Raw genomic sequence first — 23,053 nt, forward strand, 5'->3', positions numbered from 1 at the left:
TAGTTTTAAATGTTATGATTATTTATTTGTGTTGTTCCAAATGTCTGAATAAAAATTGCAGTTAGTGCAGAACGGTGCTTTTTTGGGGGGGGGTTGCCCAGGGAGCCATACAAGCTAGAACCGTCACTGCTCCACTCAAATTGGGCACGCTTTACTCATCGCTCCGCTCACTTACTGTGAATAGAACACGACACCGTATACGTCTGTCTTCTATATATAATATCGCAATGCAGAGCCATGTGGAGTTCGGCGCTCTTGCTATTGGACACTTGAATGGTGAAGTTCATCACCATTGGTTAAAGCGTTTCCATCCTATCCGTCCAATCATAGGGACACTCGAGGTATATTAGTACAATAATCCTCAACTGCATTACGTAAAGACAGAAAAGTCGCTGTATAGTACTGTTGGTATTTGGATTGATAAGTGACAATAGAATAATTAACATGTCTGGTAGAGGCAAAACTGGAGGAAAGGCCAGAGCGAAGGCAAAGTCCCGTTCATCCCGCGCCGGCCTTCAGTTTCCCGTAGGACGTGTCCACAGGTTACTGCGCAAAGGCAACTATGCGGAGCGTGTCGGTGCCGGTGCTCCTGTCTATTTGGCTGCTGTGCTGGAATACCTAACGGCTGAGATCCTCGAGTTGGCTGGCAACGCTGCAAGGGATAATAAGAAGACCAGGATCATCCCTCGCCACCTTCAGCTTGCTGTCCGCAACGACGAGGAACTCAACAAGCTCTTAGGTGGTGTCACCATCGCGCAAGGAGGAGTATTGCCTAACATTCAGGCGGTCCTCCTACCCAAGAAGACTGAAAAACCAGCAAAGAGCAAGTAACCAGCTAGCCAGAGATCACAAAACAAAACCTGAGCTCCGTTAAGAGCCACCCACTTCTGTATAAAGAGCCTCCTTTTCAAATTAATGCCAGCGCAACCTGATACTGGATGCTTGCAGACGGACAATGCTTCATGTTATTGGTTTGCACGATGCGCAGGCACCGTCATTGGACTATTCATATAAATGTATGGACATTTTCGTAGAACATATACCAAATTTGACACGGTCTCTTTGGATATGAGCTATAAATGGTGGTTCATTTGAGGGTGGGGTGAATAACGCAGAGATTTCATTGTGTTTCTATTTAGTAGTGCTGTATCAACACATTTTGTGTTAAAGTGATGTCATGAGGTCAGTCATGTCTATTTGACTGAAATTGTTTATTTCAATAAATGTTCTGTACTGATACAGGGAACGCGCACAAACGTCATCACCAGTCTGTTGTTTTCACAATCCGGGAACTTTCCATCAGGGAGCTCATGAACAAAGGACACAGCGCATTGAAATGAATATAGAATTGGTTCTTTGAAGATCTGTGGGTAATTATGCAGTGCAGTGTTTTATTATAGATAAGGTATTTATACAAGGCATAACTGTACACGGAACAAAAGCAGCCAAAATAATTTGTATACAGCAGCCAGTGTATATTCTTTATTTATTCCCATTGAACATGACAAATTAAAAAGGCCAATTCCACGGAATCAGAATCACATTAACAACCAAATGCAAAAACACTTTCAATTGCATGGTTATGTTACTGCATTTCAAAAAAAAAAAAAAAAGCATACTTTACTAATCAAATTATAAACATATTGATTGCTTTGTTTTAAATAAGATCTCACTTTTCAACCATATTGTGCTCAAATATCAAAACTGCAAGACATCGGTCCTTGTGAACTTCAGTGAGGGCAAATGTCTCATTAATTTCCAAAGAATGCATTGTTTTTGTAAGATCAACCCTTCTGCAGAAGTCCTTACTCCTGATAGCCCTCTGTCTTCATGTCATTCAGACCAAGGTCTTCGTTCTGCTCAAAGGTCCTGGCGTACTTCTCAGTTGTCATCTCTGGGTCTGGGTCAGGCGCATAGATGTTCTGCAGACAAACATGAGAAATACATTCCAATTCGTTACATTAATGAACAAGGGCGGGAAATGAAAATGTGATTAATGAAAAATGACATTTATCCAGTGGGAGGAGACTTCATGTTTGAACCTTAAAGGGATAGTCCTGGATTTGGGCAATGAGGCCCTTTATCTACTTCCCGAGTCAGATGTGGATACCATATGTGTCCAGTATGAAGACCATTTCTAACTAGCATTAGCGCAATTGCTAACTAGCATTGGTGCAACGACTGGAAGTCTATGGGCACAGCATGCTAGGTGTTCCTGTAGACATCCAGTAATTACGCTAACACTAGTTAGCATTGGATTGCAAAACCTCTTACTTCCTTCATCCTGGATGCATTGCCAAAATTCCAAATGATACCATTAAAAGACCTGAGTAAGAGAAGCGTCCTCGTACCTGGAGATAGCTGTTCCCTGCAGGGTCATCGAGAACAATGTGAACATCCATGTCTCCCGCCATGATCTACAGATTTTTCAAAAGAAGAGGCGTTTTAAAGTCCCACTCCAGCCTCCATTTCACTTTTAGATACAGTTTCAGCATGGGTGCCAGACTGTCCTGCATTTAACAACTACTTACTTTATTGTCTAGCCAAACATACTCAGGTACAGCATATGTACCCTAATAAGCAGTTCACTCAAGTTTGATCAATCAAATGTGAAATTCTTGCATGAGATTTTCTAAAGTCTAAATAAAATATCTGCAGGGCAGGTAGCCTAGCGATTAAGAGCGTTGGTCCAGTAACCGAAAGGTCACTGGTTCAAATCCCCGAGCTGACTAAATCTGTTAATATGCCCTTGAGCAAGGCACTTAACCCTAATTGCTCCTGTAAGTCGCACTTCATAAGTGTGTCTGCTAAATTACTCAAATGCACAACAATGTCGTACTAACAGTTATTTGATGATTGAGGGCCAGAATACACTTACTGTATACAAGTGAATAAATGCCTCCTAACTATAAAAACTAGTTTCCCAATACATTAAATGTCCAAAAAGCTCTATTTACATGGTAGTTACAATGCATTTACAGTGTAGATAGACATTGTTAGTATTTACAACTGTTATGCCAGTTGGTAACATTCAGTTTCAAAGAATTGCAATAAACTCAAAATGGGAAAAAATGGATCTTAAACAACAAGAGTGAGACAATAGGCCAAAAAGATCGCCTGAGAAAGTTACGAAAATCAAATGCAAAGAAATGTAAAAACATTTAATTCCACACATCACTAACAGTTGTAAGTACTTTGGGATGTGTAATTACACTCAAGTTATAGATGTAAAGTGGAACCAAAACAAGATCCAAACAAAACAGTAGTGAGACTTATTCAATAATTTTATGCCTCCAACCTTGTCAATCTTCTGGCCAAAAAGCTTAAGCTTCTCTGTTCGATCTGAAGTGGAGCTGTCGCCACAAGTGAAGGGGTTTTTAGAAACAATCTGGAGGAAAACAAAAGTGGTGGAGGAGAAACATTAATTAAAAATAACAAGTCCACAGTGAAAGCGAATGCAGACCAGGGGTGCACAACTCAAATCCTTGAAGCAGGCCTGCTGGTTTTGGTTTCTACATAGAAGTTAACTAATCAATTAATGTAAATGATTGGCCACACCTGGCTTCACAGGTCTAAATCAGTCACTAATTAAAAAGGTGAAAATGAAATCAGCACACAGCATCCCTCAGAGTGGAGTTGTGTACCACTGTCTTGGAATTACAGTACATCAGCCTTGGCAAAAGTATCCACCAAGCCAAGTGCGCCCAGGTGCAGAGCCAGTGGACTAGAGCGAACACAAGCGGCGTTAAAACATATACAACTCTCCAGTGGAGACTGGAGTTCAATCCCTGTGATCACCCTTCATAATGCATCTTCCCTTCATCCATTTCCCCCTCTACTTCTCAACCGACTGAATAAAGCATTAAAAGGGTTTACCAGATCTTTGATGTCTTTGAGGATTCCCTCCAAGGTGGTGAATTTGCCACCGACAGCCGCCATCCCCAACTCAAATTCCAGCTCAGGTATGAGGATGCTACACGTCTCCGACTGCACAAACAACCACAACATGACAAAACTGGCATGGTTGAGTCAACTCCAACATGATTCAGGAATAGGATTGCTCTCCTGTGAAAAAGTTCCATCTTCCTCTTTGTATGCTTTATTCGAGGACCACAATGGAAACAAGTCCTTTGACTTTATTATGTTTATATCCTCCACAGTTTTTGGTGTATGTCAGGGTTCCCCAATTTGGGCCGAGGGTGTCCAAATAAAAATCACCCAAGTTTTTTTATTGTTGCAAATAAGACTGGAAAAACACCAGCAAATCAGCGCCAAGTGACTTAAATTTTGGAAATCTATTCCAAAGTATTCCCATGCATAATAGAGCTATACTGTATATGTGATAGTATAGAAATGTAAGCAAGGTTTGAAATGATTATGTTTTTTTGTCAAATATATCTGTTTGGGTTTCTTACGGTCAATTTTTTGCCAACAAATTATTTATAATTATGTTCTGTCCCCCTGACCATCCACTCAAGAAAAAAAAAAGTGGCCCGCAGCTGAATCTAGTTCATGATCCCTGGTGTATGTATTGTTTGGCTTGACAATGGCAGCAACGGAGTTGGAAAAAACACAAACAGACCTGGGACAAGGCTAATGCAATGATACAGTAAAAGGAAACTAGTGAATGCCAGATAAACAGGCAGTACAATGGAGGGGGCTACCTTGAGAAGATCTCTGGACATGTCAGACACGTCAGTGAGGTGAAGGGTTATCTTCGTGCCCAGCTCTTCTGTGGCTCCACCAGATTTCACCTTAACCACAGAATAGATAGTCATGCAGTCATATTAGCAAATTTGCAATCTATGAATATGCCTTGAAAATAAAATGTGCCTGACAATGAATTAATGATAAATATATATATATATATAAAAAGAAAAGACAAAAAGAGGACACTTACTTCGTTGGTTCGATGTCCACAGTCATCACAGTTTGTTGCCATGATAATGACTTCTTTAAAATGGGGGATTTCTGAGGAATTGTAAAGGAGGACACCTACACCTTGCAAATTGAAACTTTAAACACCACCTTAATCATAGGACACTACTGAGGACCAGTGATGTAGTGGTAAAATATAGATGGTAAACCCTGATCGCCATTCGCAGTGATTAAAGTAACGGTCCCTATACTTTCAATGTATTTTTCTACAAAAGGAGAGGAATGCTTGCGCAAAATGAAAAAGGTGCGTAAATGGCTTTTAAGTGAGTGAACTAGTTTTCGCGATACCCACATTTTGACTTCGATACCGCTACCAGGTTAAGCATCACGATACTCAATACCGAAATGATACCACATCAAAAAAAAGAAAGCGTATTAGCTAGTCACGGAATAAACATTGAACCAAAACAGTAGAAAGCCAAAATATATTCTATATTTAATTTCCTTAAAATAACAATATTAAATAACAGAAGAATATCTTGCATTTTCCTTATGCAAAACCATATGAGATTCTGAGCATACAAAATAATTGTACAATATATCTAAACTATTGTAAAATGTATTTGATACATAGGGTTAATTTGCTCGTCTATGGCCATAATATTTGGTCAAATTACATTTATTAGACCTATGATTAATTACAGCTAAATATTCTTTAATACATAAAATTATTTTAGTTCCAAATCGACATAAAACATTAAGCTTCTATAGTGCAAGTCTCTACAATGGACTTTACACAGCATACCACGATTCCCAGAATGCATTTAAACTCTGAAGGTAGAACGCTCCGCCCAGGCCTGCTGGCTGGCTACTGCTAGCAAGCCCAGACAAACGGAAAGCGGGTTTAGTCTAAATGCATTGCTGTCATAGGTGCATTTCACATTACCTTTGGGTTGTATATTATAAATCTCACATTGTCATGCTGAATATGTTGTCATTGTCACTTAAAAATCATTTGAATTGCTAGTAGAATAATGTTACAAAAATTGTTTTGATATGTCGTTTGGGAACTAAACCTCCCTTTCCCTGCACTGCTTTGTAACACTTTCTGCTTAGTTGTTTCGGTGTGCTGGCCCTCATCTGCTTCATAAGCAAAAAAATCCCATAGTTCGCTTCTGGAGGCAATTTTGTAAGCGAGCTGTGGACACAGAGGCATGATTTTTTTAGTTAGAAGCCATGCTGTCGGCACTGTCACTCTCCTCTTGTTTGCTTCTCAAAAGTGGCTTGCGCTGTGGCAGCTGCATCCGCAAGCACAAGTAGCCTGGCTAGCTTGGAAAGATGGCACCGGAAGAAATGGCAGCCATTTTACGGGCACCTAACCAATTATGTGTTTTCTTTCACGTTATTTGTAGCTTATTTTGTACATAATGTTCCTGCCACCCTATCTTACGGCAAAAATGAGTTTCTGGATATCAGGACAGCGATCACTTAACCTCGGATTAGACTAAGTTTTTCTTCAACAAGCAGGACGCACAGGATTTACTTCAGACACCCAACAAGGCTAAAATCCCCGTCATTGGCAAGAGAAAGAGACGCAGGTAGAGGACACAGGGCGAAGTGCCTTGTAAGGATACGCTGACGTTAAGGGCAGATTTCCCACTGGCCATCAATATGAATTGCCAATGTACAATCACTGAACAATAAATTAGATGAGGTACGATCACGAATATCCTACCAACGGGACATCAAAAACTAATATCTTATGGTTCACCGAATCGGGGCTGAATGATGACATGGAAAACATTCAGCTGGCGGGATATACGCTGCACCGGCTAGATAGAACAGCACACTCCGGTAAGACAAGGGGGGGCTGTCTGTGTATATTTGCAAACAGCTGGTGCACAAAATCTAAGGAAGTCTATTTTGTCTATTTTGCTCGCCTGAAGTAGAGTATCTCGTGTTAAGCTGTAAACCACACCATTTTCAGAGAAAATCATTTTTTTTCATGGCTATTTATTTACCACCACAGAGATGCTGGCACTAAGACCACACTCAGCCAGCTGTATAAGGAAATAAGCAAACAGGAAACCGCTCATCCTGAGGCAGCGCTCCTAGTGGCCAGGGACTTTAATGCAGGGAAACTTAAATCAGTTTCACCTAATTTCTATCAGCATGTTAAATGCGCAACCAAAGGGGAAAATTGTAGATCACATTTACTCCACACAGAGACTTGTACAAAGCACTCCCTCCATTTGGCAAATCTGCCCATAATTCTACTGATTCCTGCTTACAAGCAAAAATTAATGCAGGAAGCACCAGTGACCCGGTCTATAAAAAAAAGTGGTCAGATGAAGCAGATGCTAAACTACAGGAGTGTTTTGCTAGCAGACTGGAATATGTTCCGGGATTCTTCCGATGGCATTGAGGAGTACACCACATCAGTCACTGGCTTTATCAATAAGTGCATCAAGGACGTCATCCCCACAGTGACTGTTCGTACATACACCAAACAGAAGCCATAGATTACAGGCAACATTCTCACTGAGCTAAAGGGTAGAGCTGCCACTTTCAAGGTGCAGGACTCTAACCCAGAAGCTTATAAGAAATCCTGCTATGACCTCCAATGAACCATCAAAGCACCAATACAGGACTAAGATTGAATCGTACTACACCGGCTCCGACGCTCGTCGGATATGGGAGGGCCTACAAACTATTACAGACTACAAAGGGAAGCACAGCCGTGAGTTGCCCAGTGACAAGCAAAATCACTTCTATACTCGTGTCGAGGCAAGCAACACTGAGGCATGCATAAGAGCATCAGCTGTTCCGGACAACTGTGTGATCAATCTGTCCGTAGCTGACATGAGTAAGACCTTAAAACAAGGTCGCTGGGCCAGACGGATTACCAGGACGTGTGCTCCGGGCATGTGCTGACCAACTGGCAAGTGTCTTCACTGACATTTTCAACATGTCCCTGACTGAGTCTATAATACCAACATGTTTCAAGCAGACCACCATAGTCGCTGTGCCCAAGAAAACTAAGGTAACTTGCCTAAATGACTATAGACCCATAGCGCTCACGTCCATAGCCATGAAATGTTTTGAAAGGCTGGTAATGGCTCACATTAACACCATTATCACAGAAACCCTAGACCCACCCTAATTTGCATACCTATCAAACAGATCCACAGATGATGCAATCTCTATTGCACTCCCACCTGGACAAAAGGAACACCGACGTGAGAACACTACTCATTGACTACAGCTCAGCGTTCAACACCATAGTGCCCTCAAAGCTCATCACCAAGATGAGGATCCTGGGACTAAACACCTCCCTCTGCAACTGGATCCTGGACTTCCTGACGGGCCGCCCCCAGATGGTGAGGGTAGGCAGCAACATCTGCCACGCTGATCCTCAACACTGGAGCCCCTCAGGGGTGTGTGCCCAGTCCCCTTCTGTACTAACTGTTTAGCCACGACTGCATGGCCAGGCACGACTCCAACACCATCATTAAGTTTGCAACAGTGGTAGGACTGATCACTGACAAGACAGCCTATAGGGAGGAGGTCAGAGACCTGGCCGGGTGGTGCCAGAAAAACAACCTATCCCTCAACAGAATCAAGACAAAAGGAGATGATTGTGGACTACAGGAAAAGGAGGGCCGAGCACGCCCCCATTCTCATCAATGGGGCTGTAAGTGGAGCAGGTTGAGAGCTGCAAGTTCCTTGGTGTCCACATCACCAACAAACTATCATGGTCCAAACACACCAAGACAGTCGTGAAGGCATGACAAAACCTATTCCCCCTCAGGAGACAAAAGATTTGGCATGGGTCCTCAGATCCTCCAAAGGTTCTACAGCTGCACCATCGAGAGCATCCTGAATGGTTTCATCACTGCCTGGTACGGCAACTGCTCGGCCTCCGACCGCAAGGCACTACAGAGGGTAGTGGGTACGGCCCTCTGTAGTGCCTTAAGGGGGTTAACCTGTTGGGTCTAGGGGGCAGCATTTGCACGTCTGGATAAAAAAAATGTACCCGATTTAATCTGGTTACTAATCCTACCCAGTAACTAGAATATGCATATACTTATTATATATGGATAGAAAACACTCTAAAGTTTCCAAAACTGTTTGAATGGTGTCTGTGAGTATAACAGAACTAATTTGGCAGGCAAAACCCTGAGACATTTTCTGACAGGAAGTGGATACCTGATGTGTTGTATTGACTTTAAACCTCTCCCATTGAAAAACACAGGGGTTTAGGAATATTTTGGCACTTCCTATTGCTTCCACTAGATGTCACCAGCCTTTACAAAGTGTTTTGAGTCTTCTGGAGGGAGATCTGACCGAACAAGAGCCATGGAACGGTGATGTCCCATTAGACACCTGGCGCGCTACTTCATGTTGGGTACCCTCGTTCCAATACGTTATAAAAGGCTATGCATTCGTCCACCTTGAATATTATTCATGTTCTGGTTAAAAAAGGCCCTAATGATTTATGCTATACAACGTTTGACATGTTTGAACGAACGGAAATATATTTTTTCCCCTCGTTCATGACGAGAAGTCCGGCTGGCTTACATCATGTGCTAACGAGACGGAGATTTTTGGACATAAATGATGAGCTTTTTTGAACAAAACTACATTCGTTATGGACCTGTGATACCTGGAAGTGACATCTGATGAAGAGAATCAAAGGTAATGGATTATTTACATAGTATTTTCGATTTTAGATCTCCCCAACATGACGTCTAGTCTGTATCGCAACGCGTATTTTTCTGGGCACAGTGCTCAGATTATTGCAAAGTGTGATTTCCCAGTAAGGTTATTTTTAAATCTGGCAAGTTGATTGCGTTCAAAAGATGTAAATCTATAATTCTTTAAATGACAATATAATATTTTACCAATGTTTTCTAATTTTAATTATTTAATTTGTGACGCTGACTTGACTGCCGGTTATTGGAGGGAAACGATTTCCTCAACATCAATGCCATAGTAAAACGCTGTTTTTGTATATAAATATGAACTTGATAGAACTAAAAATGCATGCATTGTCTAACATAATGTCCTAGGAGTGTCATCTGATGGAGATTGTAAAAGGTTAGTGTATCATTTTAGCTGGTTTTATGGTTTTGGTGACCCTGTCTTTGACTTGACAAAACATTACACACAACTCTTGTAAATGTACTGTCCTAACATACTCTAAATTTATGCTTTCGCCGTAAAACCTTTTTGAAATCGTAAAACGTGGTTAGATTAAGGAGATGTTTATCTTTCAAATGGTGTAACATAGTTGTATTTTTGAAAAATTTGAATTTTGACATTTATTTGGATTCAAATTTGCCGCTCTTGAAATGCACCTGCTGTTGATGGAGTGCACCACAGGTGGCACGCTAGCGTCCCACCTAGCCCCAAGAGGTTAAGGGGTTAAGCTGCCTGCCATCCAGGACCTCTATACCAGGCGGTGTCAGAGGAAGGCCCTGAAAATTGTCAAAGACCCCAGCCAGACTGTTCTCTCTGCTACCGCATGGCAAGCGGTACCGGAGTGCCAAGTCTTGGACCAAAAGGCTTTTCAACAGCTTATACCCCCAAGCCATAAGACTCCTGAACAGGTAATCAAAATGGCTACCTGGACTATTTGCATTGTGTCCCGCCACCCCCTCTTTTAAGCTGCTGCTACTCTCCATTTATCATCTATCCATAGTTACCTTAACTATACCTACATGTACATATTACCTCAATTAGCTCGACTAACCGGTGCCCCGCATACTGACTCTGTACCGGTACCACCTGTATACAGCCTCGCTACTGTTATTATCACTGTCATTTTACTTATTTTTTTCCCTCTTTACTTATCGTTTACCTAATACCTATGCTTTCCTTATAAATTGCACTGTTGGTTAGGGCTTGTAAGTAAGCATTTCACTGTAAGGTCTACACCTGTTGTATTCGGCGCAAGTGACAAATAAAGTTTTGTTTGATTTGACTTAGTACTGCCCCCTTGAGAAGATTCACACAAATTACTAGACAGACTCGATCCTCTCAATCCGTATAGCACGAGGCACATTTGACAGAAGTACTGAAAGAAACAATTCTCATACCAAACTGTTTTTCATGTTCTAGTAGTCGAAAAAGTACAGAAGTTTCAGTGTAGCGTGCAACACTAGCGTTAACCCTCCACTACACCACTGCTGGGGACAACCAAAGAGACTGGAAAGGATACGGACAAGCTTCATGTTTGTCGAGGCTGGGGCATTGCACTCTGGACAGTTCGTATTAAATGTCAACACCTGAGGGAGAAATTAGATATATTACTCAAGGGTAAATTGAGGAAAAATGCAATCTAAATTGATGCATAAAGTCTGGAAATCCCACCTCATTTCTCATACTCTCAATGTCATTACTGGGCTTTTCCTCTTCCTCCTCGTCTTCAGCCTGAGCAACAAAAAAAAAAAAAGAAAAAAAAAGTAAGTCGCATTATTCTTATGCTAGATAAGTTTATTGGTGAACATGGGTCAAATTATAAAATGGCGTCCGCAGTCTATTGTTTTCTTGTACCCTGTGAGGATTCCACACGCATTGGCACAAGACATGAGGACAGCAACCGAGGCACTGCCTTTCTAAAACAGATTTGTCCCCTTACAGGAGTAGTGATGTGTCAAGTCAAACTACTCGCCTTAATTCCTAACTGGGCGTCCTGTTGGGGAGTTCTTGTGTAGTTGCAGACCGAGAGAGCCTCATCCTTCTGCGGAGCAAAGGGGTTCTCCACAAAACTGTTCCCAGATGGATCATCAATGACCTACAATAACAACACACATACTCATGTATCTTAAACAGAGGATCATTCTGTAAGAAATCCAGAGTAAAGAAAGAACATTGTACTTTTATTAAACCTGTGCCTTGATTGTATAGCTAGAAATGTTTAATTGTATGCAACTTCAATCTTGTACACAGATGAGAGGCTGGAGCGATACAAATGGACATACCAGTGTGAATCCACTTTCACCTTCTTTCAACTTCTTCAATTTATCAATGAACTCACTGATCTTCACAGCAACTTCTGGTGCAGTTTCCTTCAAGCATAAACATGATTTAGTCAACAAGAAACAGTAAAGTACACTACCGTTCAAAAGCTTGGGGTCACTTAGAAATGTCCTTGTTTTTGGAAAGCAATTTTTGTCCATTAAAATAACATCAAATTTATCAGAAATACAGTGTAGACATTGTTAATGTTGTAAATGACTACTGTAGCTGGAAACAGCTGATTTTTTATGGAATATCTACATAGGTGTACAGAGGCCCATTATCAGCAACCATCACTCCTGTGTTCCAATGGCATGTTGTGTTAGCTAATTCAAATTGATCATTTTAAAAAGGCTAATTGATCATTGGATAACCCTTTTGCAATTATGTTAGCTGAAAACTGTTCTGATTAAAGAAGCAATAAAACTGGCCTTCTTTAGACTAGTTGAGTATCTGGAGCATCAGCATTTGTGGGTTCAATTACAGGCTCAAAATGGCCAGAAACAGAACTTTGTTCTGAAACTCGTCCGTCTATTCCTGTTCTGAGAAATGAAGGCTATTCCATGTGAGAAATTGGCAAGAAACTGAAGATCTCGTACAACGCTGTGTACTACTCCCTTCACAGAACAGCGCAAACCGGGTCTAACCAGAATAGAAAGTGAGGCCCCGGTGCAAGAGGACAAGTACATTAGAGTGCCTAGTTTGAGAAACAGACAGCTTAAATCCTCAACTGGCAGTTTCCTTAAAAATAGTACCCGCAAAACACCAGTCTCAACGTCAACAGTGAAGAAGGCACTCCGGGATCCTTGCCTTCTAGGCATAGTTGCAAAGAAAGCCATATCTTAGACTGGCCAATAAAAAGAAAAGATGGGAAAAAGAACAGACACTGGACAGAGGAACTCTGCCTAGAAGGCCAGCATCCCAGAGTCGCCTCTTCACTGTTTACGTCAAGGCAGGTGTTTTGCGGGTACTATTTAATGAAGCAGCCAGTTAACCTGTTGGGGCTAGGGGGCAGTATTTTCACGGCTGGATAAAAAAACGTACCCGATTTAATCTGGTTACTAATCCTACCCAGTAACTAGAATATGCATATACTTATTATATATGGATAGAAAACACCCTAAAGTTTCTAAAACTGTTTGAATGGTGTCTGTGAGTATAACAGAACTCATTTGGCAGGCAAAACCCTGAGACATTTTCTGACAGGAAGTGGATACCTGATGTGTTGAATTACCTTTAAGCCTATGCCATTGAAACACACAGGGGTTGATTAATGTTTTGGCACTTCCTATTGCTTCCACTAGATGTCACCAGCCTTTACAAAGTGTTTTGAGTCTTTTACTGTGAGATTTACATTTACATTTAAGTCATTTAGCAGACGCTCTTATCCAGAGCGACTTACAAATTGGTGCATTCACCTTATAATATCCAGTGGAACAACCACTTTACAATAGTGCATCTAAATCTTTTAAGGGGGGGGTTAGAAGGATTACTTTATCCTATCCCAGGTATTCCTTGAAGAGGTGGGGTTTCAGGTGTCTCCGGAAGGTGGTGATTGACTCCGCTGTCCTGGCGTCGTGAGGGAGCTTGTTCCACCATTGGGGTGCCAGAGCAGCGAACAGTTTTGACTGGGCTGAGCGGGAACTGTGCTTCCTCAGAGGTAGGGAGGCGAGCAGGCCAGAGGTGGATGAACGGAGTGCCCTTGTTTGGGTGTAGGGCCTGATCAGAGCCTGAAGGTACGGAGGTGCCGTTCCCCTCACAGCTCCGTAGGCAAGCACCATGGTCTTGTAGCGGATGCGAGCTTCGACTGGAAGCCAGTGGAGAGATCTGACCGAACAAGAGCCATGGAACGGTGATGGCCGATTAGACTCTGGCGCGCGAGTTCATGTTGGGTACCCTCGTTCCAATACGTTATAAAAGAGAATGCATTCGTCCACCTTGAATATTATTCATGTTCTGGTTAAAAAAGGCACTAATGATTTATGCTATACAACGTTTGACATGTTTGAACGAACGTAAATATATTTTTTCCCCTCGTTCATGACGAGAAGTCCGGCTGGCTTAGATCATGTGCTAACAACACGGAGCTTTTTGGATATAAATGATGAGCTTTTTTGAACAAAACTACATTCGTTATGGACCTGGGATTCCTGGAAGTGACATCTGATGAAGAGAATCAAAGGTAATGGATTATTTACATAGTATTTTCGATTTTAGATCTCTCCAACATGGCCGTTTGTCTGTATAGCAAAGCATATTTTTCTGGGCGCAGTGCTCAGATTATTGCAAAGTGTGATTTCCCAGTAAGGTTATTTTTAAATCTGGCAAGTTGATTGCGTTCAAGAGATGTAAATCTATAATTCTTTAAATGACAATATAATATTTTACCAATGTTTTCTAATTTTAATTATTTAATTTGTGGTGCTGACTTGACTGGCGGTTATTGGAGGGAAACGATTTCCTCAACATCAATGCCATAGCAAAACGCTGTTTTTGGATATAAATATGAACTTGATAGAACTAAAAATGCATGCATTGTCTAACATAATGTCCTAGGAGTGTAATCTGATGGAGATTGTAAAAGGTTAGTGCATCATTTTAGCTGGTTTTATGGTTTTGGTGACGCCTGGCTTTGAATTGACAAAACATTACACAGCTATTGTCAATGTACTCTCCTAACATAATCTAACTTTATGCTTTCGCCGTAAAACCTTTTTGAAATCGGACAACGTGGTTAGATTAAGGAGATGTTTATCTTTCAAAGGGTGTAAGATAGTTGTATGTTTGAAAAATTTGAATTTTGACATTTATTTGGTTTCAAATTTGCCGCTCTTGAAATGCACCTGCTGTTGATAGGGTGCACCACGGGTGGCACGCTAGCGTCCCACATAGCCCCAAGAAGTTAAGGACTTGTGAGGCGTCTGTTTCTCAAACTAGACACAAATGTACTTATCCTCTTGCTCAGTTGTGCACCGGGGCCTCCCACTCTTTCTTTGCTGGTTTTAGCCAGTTTGCACTGTTAGCCTTTTAAAATTATAAACTTGGATTAGCTAACACAACGTGCCATTGGAACACAGGAGTGATGGCTGCTGATAATGGGCCTCTGTAAGTTTATGTAGATATTCCATAAAAAACCTGCCGTTTCCAGCTACAATAGTCATTTTCAACATTAACAATGTCTACACTGTATTTCTGATCAATGTGAAGTTATTTTAAATGGACAGAAATGTGCTTTTCTTTCAAAAACAAGTATATTTCTAAGTGACCCCAAACTTATGAACGGTAGTGTACGTATGGCATTTAGTAAAATCAAAGAAAACAAAGCTTATACATTTCTTAGCGGCTGGTCTTGCTCCAACCCTGCAACTGCACGGTCTAAGAGGCCTTCGATGGTAGAGAGTGCTAGGGAGCAAGAGGAAAAGTTAATGGCTACTGTACAACTGTTCTTCATCTCCTAAGTGCATGAAGATTCATTTACTACAACAGTTGGATTAATTAAATCAAGTTTAGCCTACGACACTATGCTGCCTTCGGCAAATACCTGTATAATAGGGATGTGCATCTTTCTCTTTCCAGACAATTCTCCGATACAGGAAAGATAGGTTTTAGATTGAAACGATTCAGTGGAATTTGGTTTGATTAGAGAAACGAATCGATGCAACTTTTGTTGCATAAACACATTCATTTTCCAATTTTAAAATAAAATCTGATGCCAATGGAGCTCAAGAGCTGGGCCTGTCTGAGCTGGATCTCTGTGTGTGAATTATGTACTGTCCAGGTCTTTGGTTTATGTAGGCACCTGAGAGGAGCCCTAAGGGAACCTGGGCAACTAACAGAAATTTTTTTTGCACTAGTAATGTATCAATATTTATCATAGAAAACTAGCTATGACATAGCCAATGAATATATAGCACAACTTTGGACTTCACCCCCATCTCAAATGGTTTAGACCGTTTGTAAGTTGACAGACTTAGAGCGACCTTTTCTTCTCAGATTAGACCATACAGTGTGTAATGTTCCCTCTCCCCCCGGGACTGCCTCACAGAAGAAATAGCAAGAGAACTTTCTAGTTAACACTATCAACGTTTCCCTTTACGGTGGGAACTGTGATCGAGTCAATGCAATATCTGCCACCTTCAATGCAACATACAGAAAATAAAATAACTATGCAAGAGATGTTCTTGTACGCAGAGCGCATTGGAGTCGGATTCTATTACATTGACAGGCACGACTAAGGCCCATACGCTACACAGACCAGTGTGCTTTAACCAATCAGAGCTGCAGTACCCCATAAGCAAATAGACCATTACCATACATGGATCTGTGCCATTCACTTTGATCTGGACTGTCTTTACAGCATAAGTGGTCACGAGTAGATGCACTTGTTTTGAGATCAAAGTGAGAGCTGCATGTAGTCACGTGTGCACATTTGTTCATATTCTTTGCGAGTAAGTGAGCTATTAGCCCAGTTATAGCTAATTGCGTGTCAGCAATGGTGGAGTGGTTGCTTCCTACAAGAGCACAACACATGTGCATTTCTATCCTTTGAAACACAAGTCTGGTAAAGAGCTTTTTTCTGTCTTAAAGGGGCAGTGTTACAATTTGAGACAGGCTTGAATAAGTCAAGTAGCCAATAAGCAGATGGTAGCATCATTTGTCTGATTCTTTATAATAAATAGTATGGGAATAATAATGTAAAGTGGTTTCTTGCATCAACCATCACATCCTTTTCAGTCACCTTGTCTGAATGACCAGTGGATAAACAGGTTAATGTCAATCCCTACAGGTTTTCTGTCAGCCTTATGAATGTAGGCCTACATTGGACACCACACATTGGCTTCTACTGCAGGCTGAATGATAGAACCGCTATTTCAATGTTCAAATTTGATGGGATGCATTTGGCCACAGTTTATTTTATGATAGGCCACTCTGATCAAATAGCCACAGTAGCCTTCTTGGCCAAAAACGGGTACAGCCTCAGTGTTGGCAGTAGAATTTTCACAACATTGAAGTGTGCGCTCAGACCTGAAATTTGCTCAGTGCCGAAAAATAATGGAGGCAACATTGACTGCCGGTAGCAAAAGTGACTGCTGTCCTCGCTATGAAATTGCTTATCTGAAAATGACCATATATACTGATTGTTTCAAGCAAAACTATTGCTGATGGTGAACCTGAACAATCAAAATAAAATACAATGAAAGCCCCGATCAGCATGTAGGCTACAGTACAGCCAGATGAGTTGCGTCTCCAGGGGTAGCGTGGGCTACATTTATTCCTGTAAAACACAATTTAACAGTACATTTGATTTAAAAAAATTACATAGCAAATGACATTGGTTGCCACTCAACTAATTAAGCAGAAGCCATTTAACATATATTTGAATGGTGAAGGTGATGCACAGATGTGCCAGATCAGGAATAAGACTACTCTTCATTGGTCAGCACACAAAGCTGCACAGTTTGACTAGGCTACTGATATTGCCTGGGGTTGTTATGCGTGCAAAATGACTTGGAGATCAATGACTGTCAACATGATTACATGCTTAGTTCCACACTGAAGGAGTGGATGCAGTTGTCACAAAGTGAGGTTTTTTCGGAAGGTAGAAAGTAATTGGAGCCAATTGTTTTAGTGAATCAGATTTTGAAACGACTTTCTGACCGATGCATGGTACATTTGAATTGGTTGGATTCCCAGACTGATGCACTCATATCTTAAACATTTGAACAGGGGACCGATGCATATTGGTGAATCGTAACATTCCTACTGTATAAACAAAAAAAGGATAAAAATTATTCCAGTAATATTGCTATGAGGAATCTCAGCAGTAAAATACAGTATTATTGGATGAACATACGAGGCAATTCTCTAGATCTGAGACCAAGCTAGCAATTCTCAGGCCGACAACAGGTGACCCTAATTTCTGGAATCAGTGGCAACCTGACATTGGTACGTATGCCTGAAAAGTGAAAATTGTTTTCCAAATCAACAAAAACTTGAGGGAGTACTTACAGCCCTTTTGTGTGTATGGAGGTATTTCAAAATCCAGTTCAGGGATTCTGGTGGTTGCACTGTCTGCTTTGACAACTTCTCGATTCATATCCTACAAAACATGATAACAAAACAGACTAAATATAGAATAAAAGATAATCAAATAAAGTTAGCTAACTAAGAAGAAAACAGTATGGATCTATATAAAATCAACAGTGTGCTGCATCTAGCCTGGGCCTAGGTGGACCCTCTTGGGTTCTCATGGGAAGCATTGACGACGAAACGGCCAATATGTACAACAGTCCCGACGCTCTGTCTAAACGTTAACAATTCTCACTTGTGATACAGTTTTAGATATGAAAGTAACATTCCAAAGGCTTCCTATCATCGAGAAATAATTAAAAAAAAGGTACAATTAATATAAACCTTGTTTTACATGAAACCCACACAGCCATACTGTTGCACGGTTTTTCCATTACAGCACCAGTGATTATGTTAATGTTAGCTCGTGTGATTTTTTTGGGGGGGGAACTGTGTATCCGTCACAAAGTGTGACAACACTTGTGATGAACAGAATCAACCACCTCTGCATTATCACCATAGCTGCTTTGCGAGGTGTTAACAGTGGAAGGGGTTAACCAAGTTTAAGAGTTAGCCATTGTTATGTAAATACAAGCTGAAAAGTACCAGCTGCCTCACCATGGCCCCAAGTCAGAGCAGTTCCAGAGGACATGGCCTGGTGAGACAGAGGTGAAAACAAAAGTCGGAGGCCTTTTTGTTAAAACACTTGAGTAGGCCTAAATCCTCTGAAAATTCGACAACTTTTCTAGCATCTCTTAACACCTTTGTGTAAAGGAAGGACGCTAGAAAAAAAAATACTAAATCAGCTGCAACTGTGTTTAACAGTGTATATTTCAGATTTGTAAAATGATTTTGATGTGATATTAAAACTATTCATAGACGTGTTTCTAGAATTGCTTCACAATTACAAATATATTAGAGTTAAGACTGAGTATCAGGCTGTTTCAGCTGCCAGAGCCAGTTTCCCTCTGAACATAATGGTTTATTTCTCATGTGTTTTTTTCCTTATTATTTAACTCTACAACAGAGCTTGTAAGTAAGTATTTCACTGTATGGGCTACCTACACCTGTTGTATTTGGTGCATTTGACAAATAACATTTGATCTTGGACAGTAAAGGAATAGGCTAGCCCACACTCCTTAACAGCTCATCTTGAGCTAGTCTAGTCACAGATCTGTTTCTCCTCTTGCCAATGCCAACTCCATTGACGTTTGGCATGCCAATGTGTGACATGACAGCTAGCACAGACAGGCACTCAGGCTAGCTAGTATTCCCAATTATTGCTAGCCACGCACATTTACATAGAAGAAAAAAAATACCTCCCTTGTTGGTCACAAATGTTGAATAAAATTATATTTCAATTTACTCTGCGGATTGTATGTGGGGTTTGTCCTAGAGGGTCGAAATTCTTGCCAAAATATCTACAGGAAAGTATTATTAAACAGACTTCAAAACAAGGGTCTCTGTGTGGCAAATAAGACTTCTTTGCTCGTGACCAAAAGCATATGCACAAGACGCAAGTAAATGCACACATACTAACAGAAGTCTTGCAGGTGTTTATGGTTTTGCACAAGTGTCAAGTGATTGAAATTTCAACAGCAGTACCAGTGCTCTAAAAAGTTGGGTAATAATACTTTCCTATAGATATTGTGTCTCAAATGATTTCTACTTACTGAAGGACCAACCTCACAGACAACCAGTAGAGTAAGTTAAAGCGTAATTCTAAACATTCTGGCTTGTAAGGAAACTTACAAGCCAGCCATTTTTGCAATGCTTTGTTTCAGACTGTATACCACAAATTGGTATCACAGGCTGATTTATTAGGCAAGCCAGCTAGCTACATCTTAAAGCCTACCACATGTCAGTGGTTCAGCATATGCCTGGGAAAGTAACTGCATCCTAGCTAGATTACATAGGACAAAGTTGTTTAAACGATTTTTGGTATATTATCAAAATAAATCCCAGCACATTTTTTAGACTCATTCAGCAGCTTTTCGCTGATTAATTAGAAAACTACTGTTGAACGTTACATTTTTACTCCTAAAACAACTTGAAAACGATGCTGTCGCTGTTTCCTCTTGAGAAGTGAAAATAAGGAATCCGGTATAGAATACAAATATTCCAAAACATGCATCTAGTTTGCAACACAGAACTAAAGTAATATTGCAAAACATGTGGCAAAGCAATTTACTTTTTGTCCTGAATACAAAGTGTTATATTTGGGCAAAATCCAATACATTACCGAGTACCACTCTCCATATTTTCAAGCATAGTGGTGGCTGCATCATGTTAAGGGTATGCTTGTAATTGTTAAGGACTGGGGAGTTTTTCCAGGATAAAAAGAAACCGAATGGAGCTAAGCATAGTCATATTCCTAGAGGAAAACCCGGTTCAGTTTGCATTCCACCAGACTCTAAATGAATTCACCTTTCAGAAGGACAATAACCTAAAACAAGGCCAAATCTACACTGGAGTTGTTTACCAAGACAACATTGATTGTTCCTGAGTGGCCCAGTTACAGTTTTGACTTAAATCTGCTTGAAAATCTATGGCAAGACTTGAACATGGTTGTCTAACAATGATCAACAAGCAATTTGATAGAGCTTCAATTTTGAAATGAAGAAAACGGGCAAATGTTGCACAACTCAGGTGTGGAAAGCTCTTAGAGACCCAGAAAGACAGCTGTATTCACTGCCAGAGGTTATATTGACTCAGGGCTGTGAATACTTATGTAAATTAGATATTTAATTTCTAATTTTTTTGCAAAAATGTGTTATTATGGGGGTATTGGGTGTAGATGGCTGTGAAAAAAAATATATTGAATCCATTTTGAATTCAGGTTGTAACAACAAAATGTGGAATAAGCCAAGGGGTATGAATACTTCGAAGGCATTGCATATTTCACTAGTTTAACCATTTTGAGTAATTTTTTTTGCATAAAAACATTTTCACTGGCTCTAGAAAGAGTTTCCATACATAACTCGTTGATTGTAACGGGCTAATGTAATGTTCCATTAGCTGTTACAAGATAGTCAAATTCTGTGCTACGCCAAACAGTACCTATCATGTAACGGCTCATGTAACGGCTAATGGAGCATCACAATAGCCCATTACAATCTGCTAGCTAGTTCCCATATATAATGACTGACCGTACAGCAGTTCGTTCATTTCCCCTCCCTAGTTAGAAAGGCTACCTGTTTTGACTTGACATTGAGTGTGTAGGTGATGCCTTGATCCTGTATGCGACCAGCTGATTGGATTTCAGTGTTTGACCAACTGCAGTTGGGGCAGGTGAACGAGCTGATGATAATTTCTTTGAAGAAAGGAATCTTCGTAAGAAGAATACGTGTCATCCCCTACAAAGAGTGAGAGAACACATGTTGGATGACAGTCAATCATACAGCGATAGACAATTCCATACTTTCAATTAACTGGTCTGTGTGTTAGCTAGCTCGTTAACGTTACCTAGCTAGCTACTTACATTTTGGTAACAATTCATGCACAGACTCTCGATTTCGGTGGGTTGGCTGTCTTCGTCATCAGCATTGATCTCCTTGAAAACACTACCGCCACGGACATTTTCTTCTGCGATGACGGACATTATTTCACTTCACGAGAGTTGTCGATAAAAAATGAACTGTTATTTTGCATATGCCGCCTGCTGTTTCTGGAACTTTCTATTCCAACCGAAGGTGCGGTTCAAAACGCACGTTTCAACTCTGCGTTTCTCCTTGTCCCAGAAATAAACGTGAAATACGTCTACTTCGTTGGTGGAAAATGTCACATGTTTTGTGCGCATGCGTAAAATCCAATGAACGTGTCGTCATTTTGCAGGGAGTGGCTTTGTTAGTTATTTAAAGTGTCTAAACGGGATCCTTAGAACGTCCCAATTTTTGTAATGTTATTTACTTATTTAACTAGGCAAATCAGTTGAGATCAAATTCTTATTTACAATGACACCCTACCCCGGCCAATTATGCGCTGCCCTATGGGACTCCCAATCACGAGTTTGGGGAGTTTCTCCCATTCTTCTCTGCAGATCCTCTCAAGCTCTGTCAGGTTGGATGGGGAGCGTCGCGGATGTGATACAGCCTGGATTCGAACCAGAGACTGTAGTGACGCCTCTTGCACTGAGATGCAGTGCCTTAGTCTGCTGCACCAATCGGGAGCCCATACTGTAATGGTCATGGATTGTTCAGAAAGTCGTTTTGTTCATTGAATTGTTTGTATCAATCATTTAAAAAAATTATATCAATAATGGGCAAAAACGTAGCGCAATGGTCATCAAGCCAAAAACGTCATAAAAGGCATCAGGCAGAAGTAAATTAATTCACAAACACAAATATAATTTTATATATAGCTTGAATGACCACTTTTTCACGAATGTAATGATATAATCATCAAGCCCATTCAAAAGATTAGGGGACATGACCCGGAAGTAAAGTGGAAGATGTCATCACGAAAGATGAGGGATCAATTAAGATGTCCCACTCAGGCTGTTAACCATTTTTTTTTTTTACGTCAGTCTTCTTTAACAGGGTGGCTCTCCCATAGGCACCAATGTGATAGCAGCTGGGTCATGTCTGCTTAGTTAATTGATTCTATATGAACCATTAAGAATAATCGAGTAGGATGTCTCCCTTCCGTTTGATGTAAGGGACGCAACATTGTATCTGTCCCATTATGGTGTCTGTGAGAACATGGACAGCGCCATTGAGGCCATCTCAATTTTGAACAGATATCCTGGATGGAATTATGTGATCCTTCCTTAACCCATAGGGAGTCCCACCCAGTTGACTACTTAAAAATTGTGAAAGTCCTCAATGGTGCTGTCCATGCGAAAACAGACTTTTTGGCACTAGAGTCCTATCTAGCTCTATGGTATATCAAGAACTAGGGCAAGTTCGTTTTGCATAGCCTGATACCCCAGGTGGGGAGAGTAAGCACATTTTAGGCCTTCTGAAGGCCCTCGGATCAATTCCCCCACTTAGTCTTGGTCTCAACTTACTGTTGAGAGTTAGAATAAACAAGGTTCCATTTAAAAATGTGGTTGTGCATCAGCAGTTTTCCTCATGTCAGTCAC

General features: G+C 40.8%; 2 protein-coding genes across 2 annotated transcripts; one reads left to right on the top strand and one right to left on the bottom strand.

Moving 5' to 3' along the window:
* The first annotated feature begins 327 nt into the window (after positions 1-327).
* LOC106567640 (histone H2A) lies at positions 328-1,256 on the top strand. The gene has a single exon (XM_014137170.3). The coding sequence runs from the start codon at positions 445-447 to the stop codon at positions 829-831; it is 387 nt and encodes a 128-aa protein (XP_013992645.1). The 5' UTR covers positions 328-444; the 3' UTR covers positions 832-1,256.
* A 211-nt stretch (positions 1,257-1,467) lies between these two features.
* Positions 1,468-21,743, bottom strand: zpr1 (ZPR1 zinc finger). The gene is made up of 14 exons (XM_014137169.3): positions 21,452-21,743; positions 21,165-21,326; positions 17,911-18,001; positions 15,233-15,303; positions 11,865-11,951; positions 11,555-11,677; positions 11,254-11,313; positions 11,102-11,168; positions 4,901-4,971; positions 4,665-4,754; positions 3,877-3,987; positions 3,299-3,388; positions 2,352-2,417; positions 1,468-1,922 (listed from the first exon to the last, which is right to left on the bottom strand). Exons 1-14 carry the CDS (start codon positions 21,569-21,571, stop codon positions 1,806-1,808), a joined length of 1,326 nt encoding a protein of 441 aa, XP_013992644.1. The 5' UTR covers positions 21,572-21,743; the 3' UTR covers positions 1,468-1,805.
* Positions 21,744-23,053: the final 1,310 nt, after the last annotated feature.

The sequence above is a fragment of the Salmo salar genome, chromosome 13 (assembly GCF_965601325.2).
Source record: "Salmo salar chromosome 13, fSalSal1, whole genome shotgun sequence".
NCBI lineage: Eukaryota > Metazoa > Chordata > Actinopteri > Salmoniformes > Salmonidae > Salmo > Salmo salar.

What these genes read in the sequence shown, in the direction of transcription:
- LOC106567640 (XM_014137170.3), top strand. Translation starts at nt 445, where the DNA reads ATGTCTGGTAGAGGCAAAACTGGAGGAAAGGCCAGAGCGAAGGCAAAG.
- zpr1 (XM_014137169.3), bottom strand. Translation starts at nt 21,571, where the DNA reads ATGTCCGTCATCGCAGAAGAAAATGTCCGTGGCGGTAGTGTTTTCAAG. An exon ending in TGTCCAGAGATCTTCTCAAG is followed by an intron (nt 3,988 to 4,664) that starts GTAGCCCCCTCC and finishes TTGTTTGTGCAG; the next exon opens with TCGGAGACGTGTAGCATCCT. An exon ending in CAGGGAACAGCTATCTCCAG is followed by an intron (nt 1,923 to 2,351) that starts GTACGAGGACGC and finishes GTTTGTCTGCAG; the next exon opens with AACATCTATGCGCCTGACCC.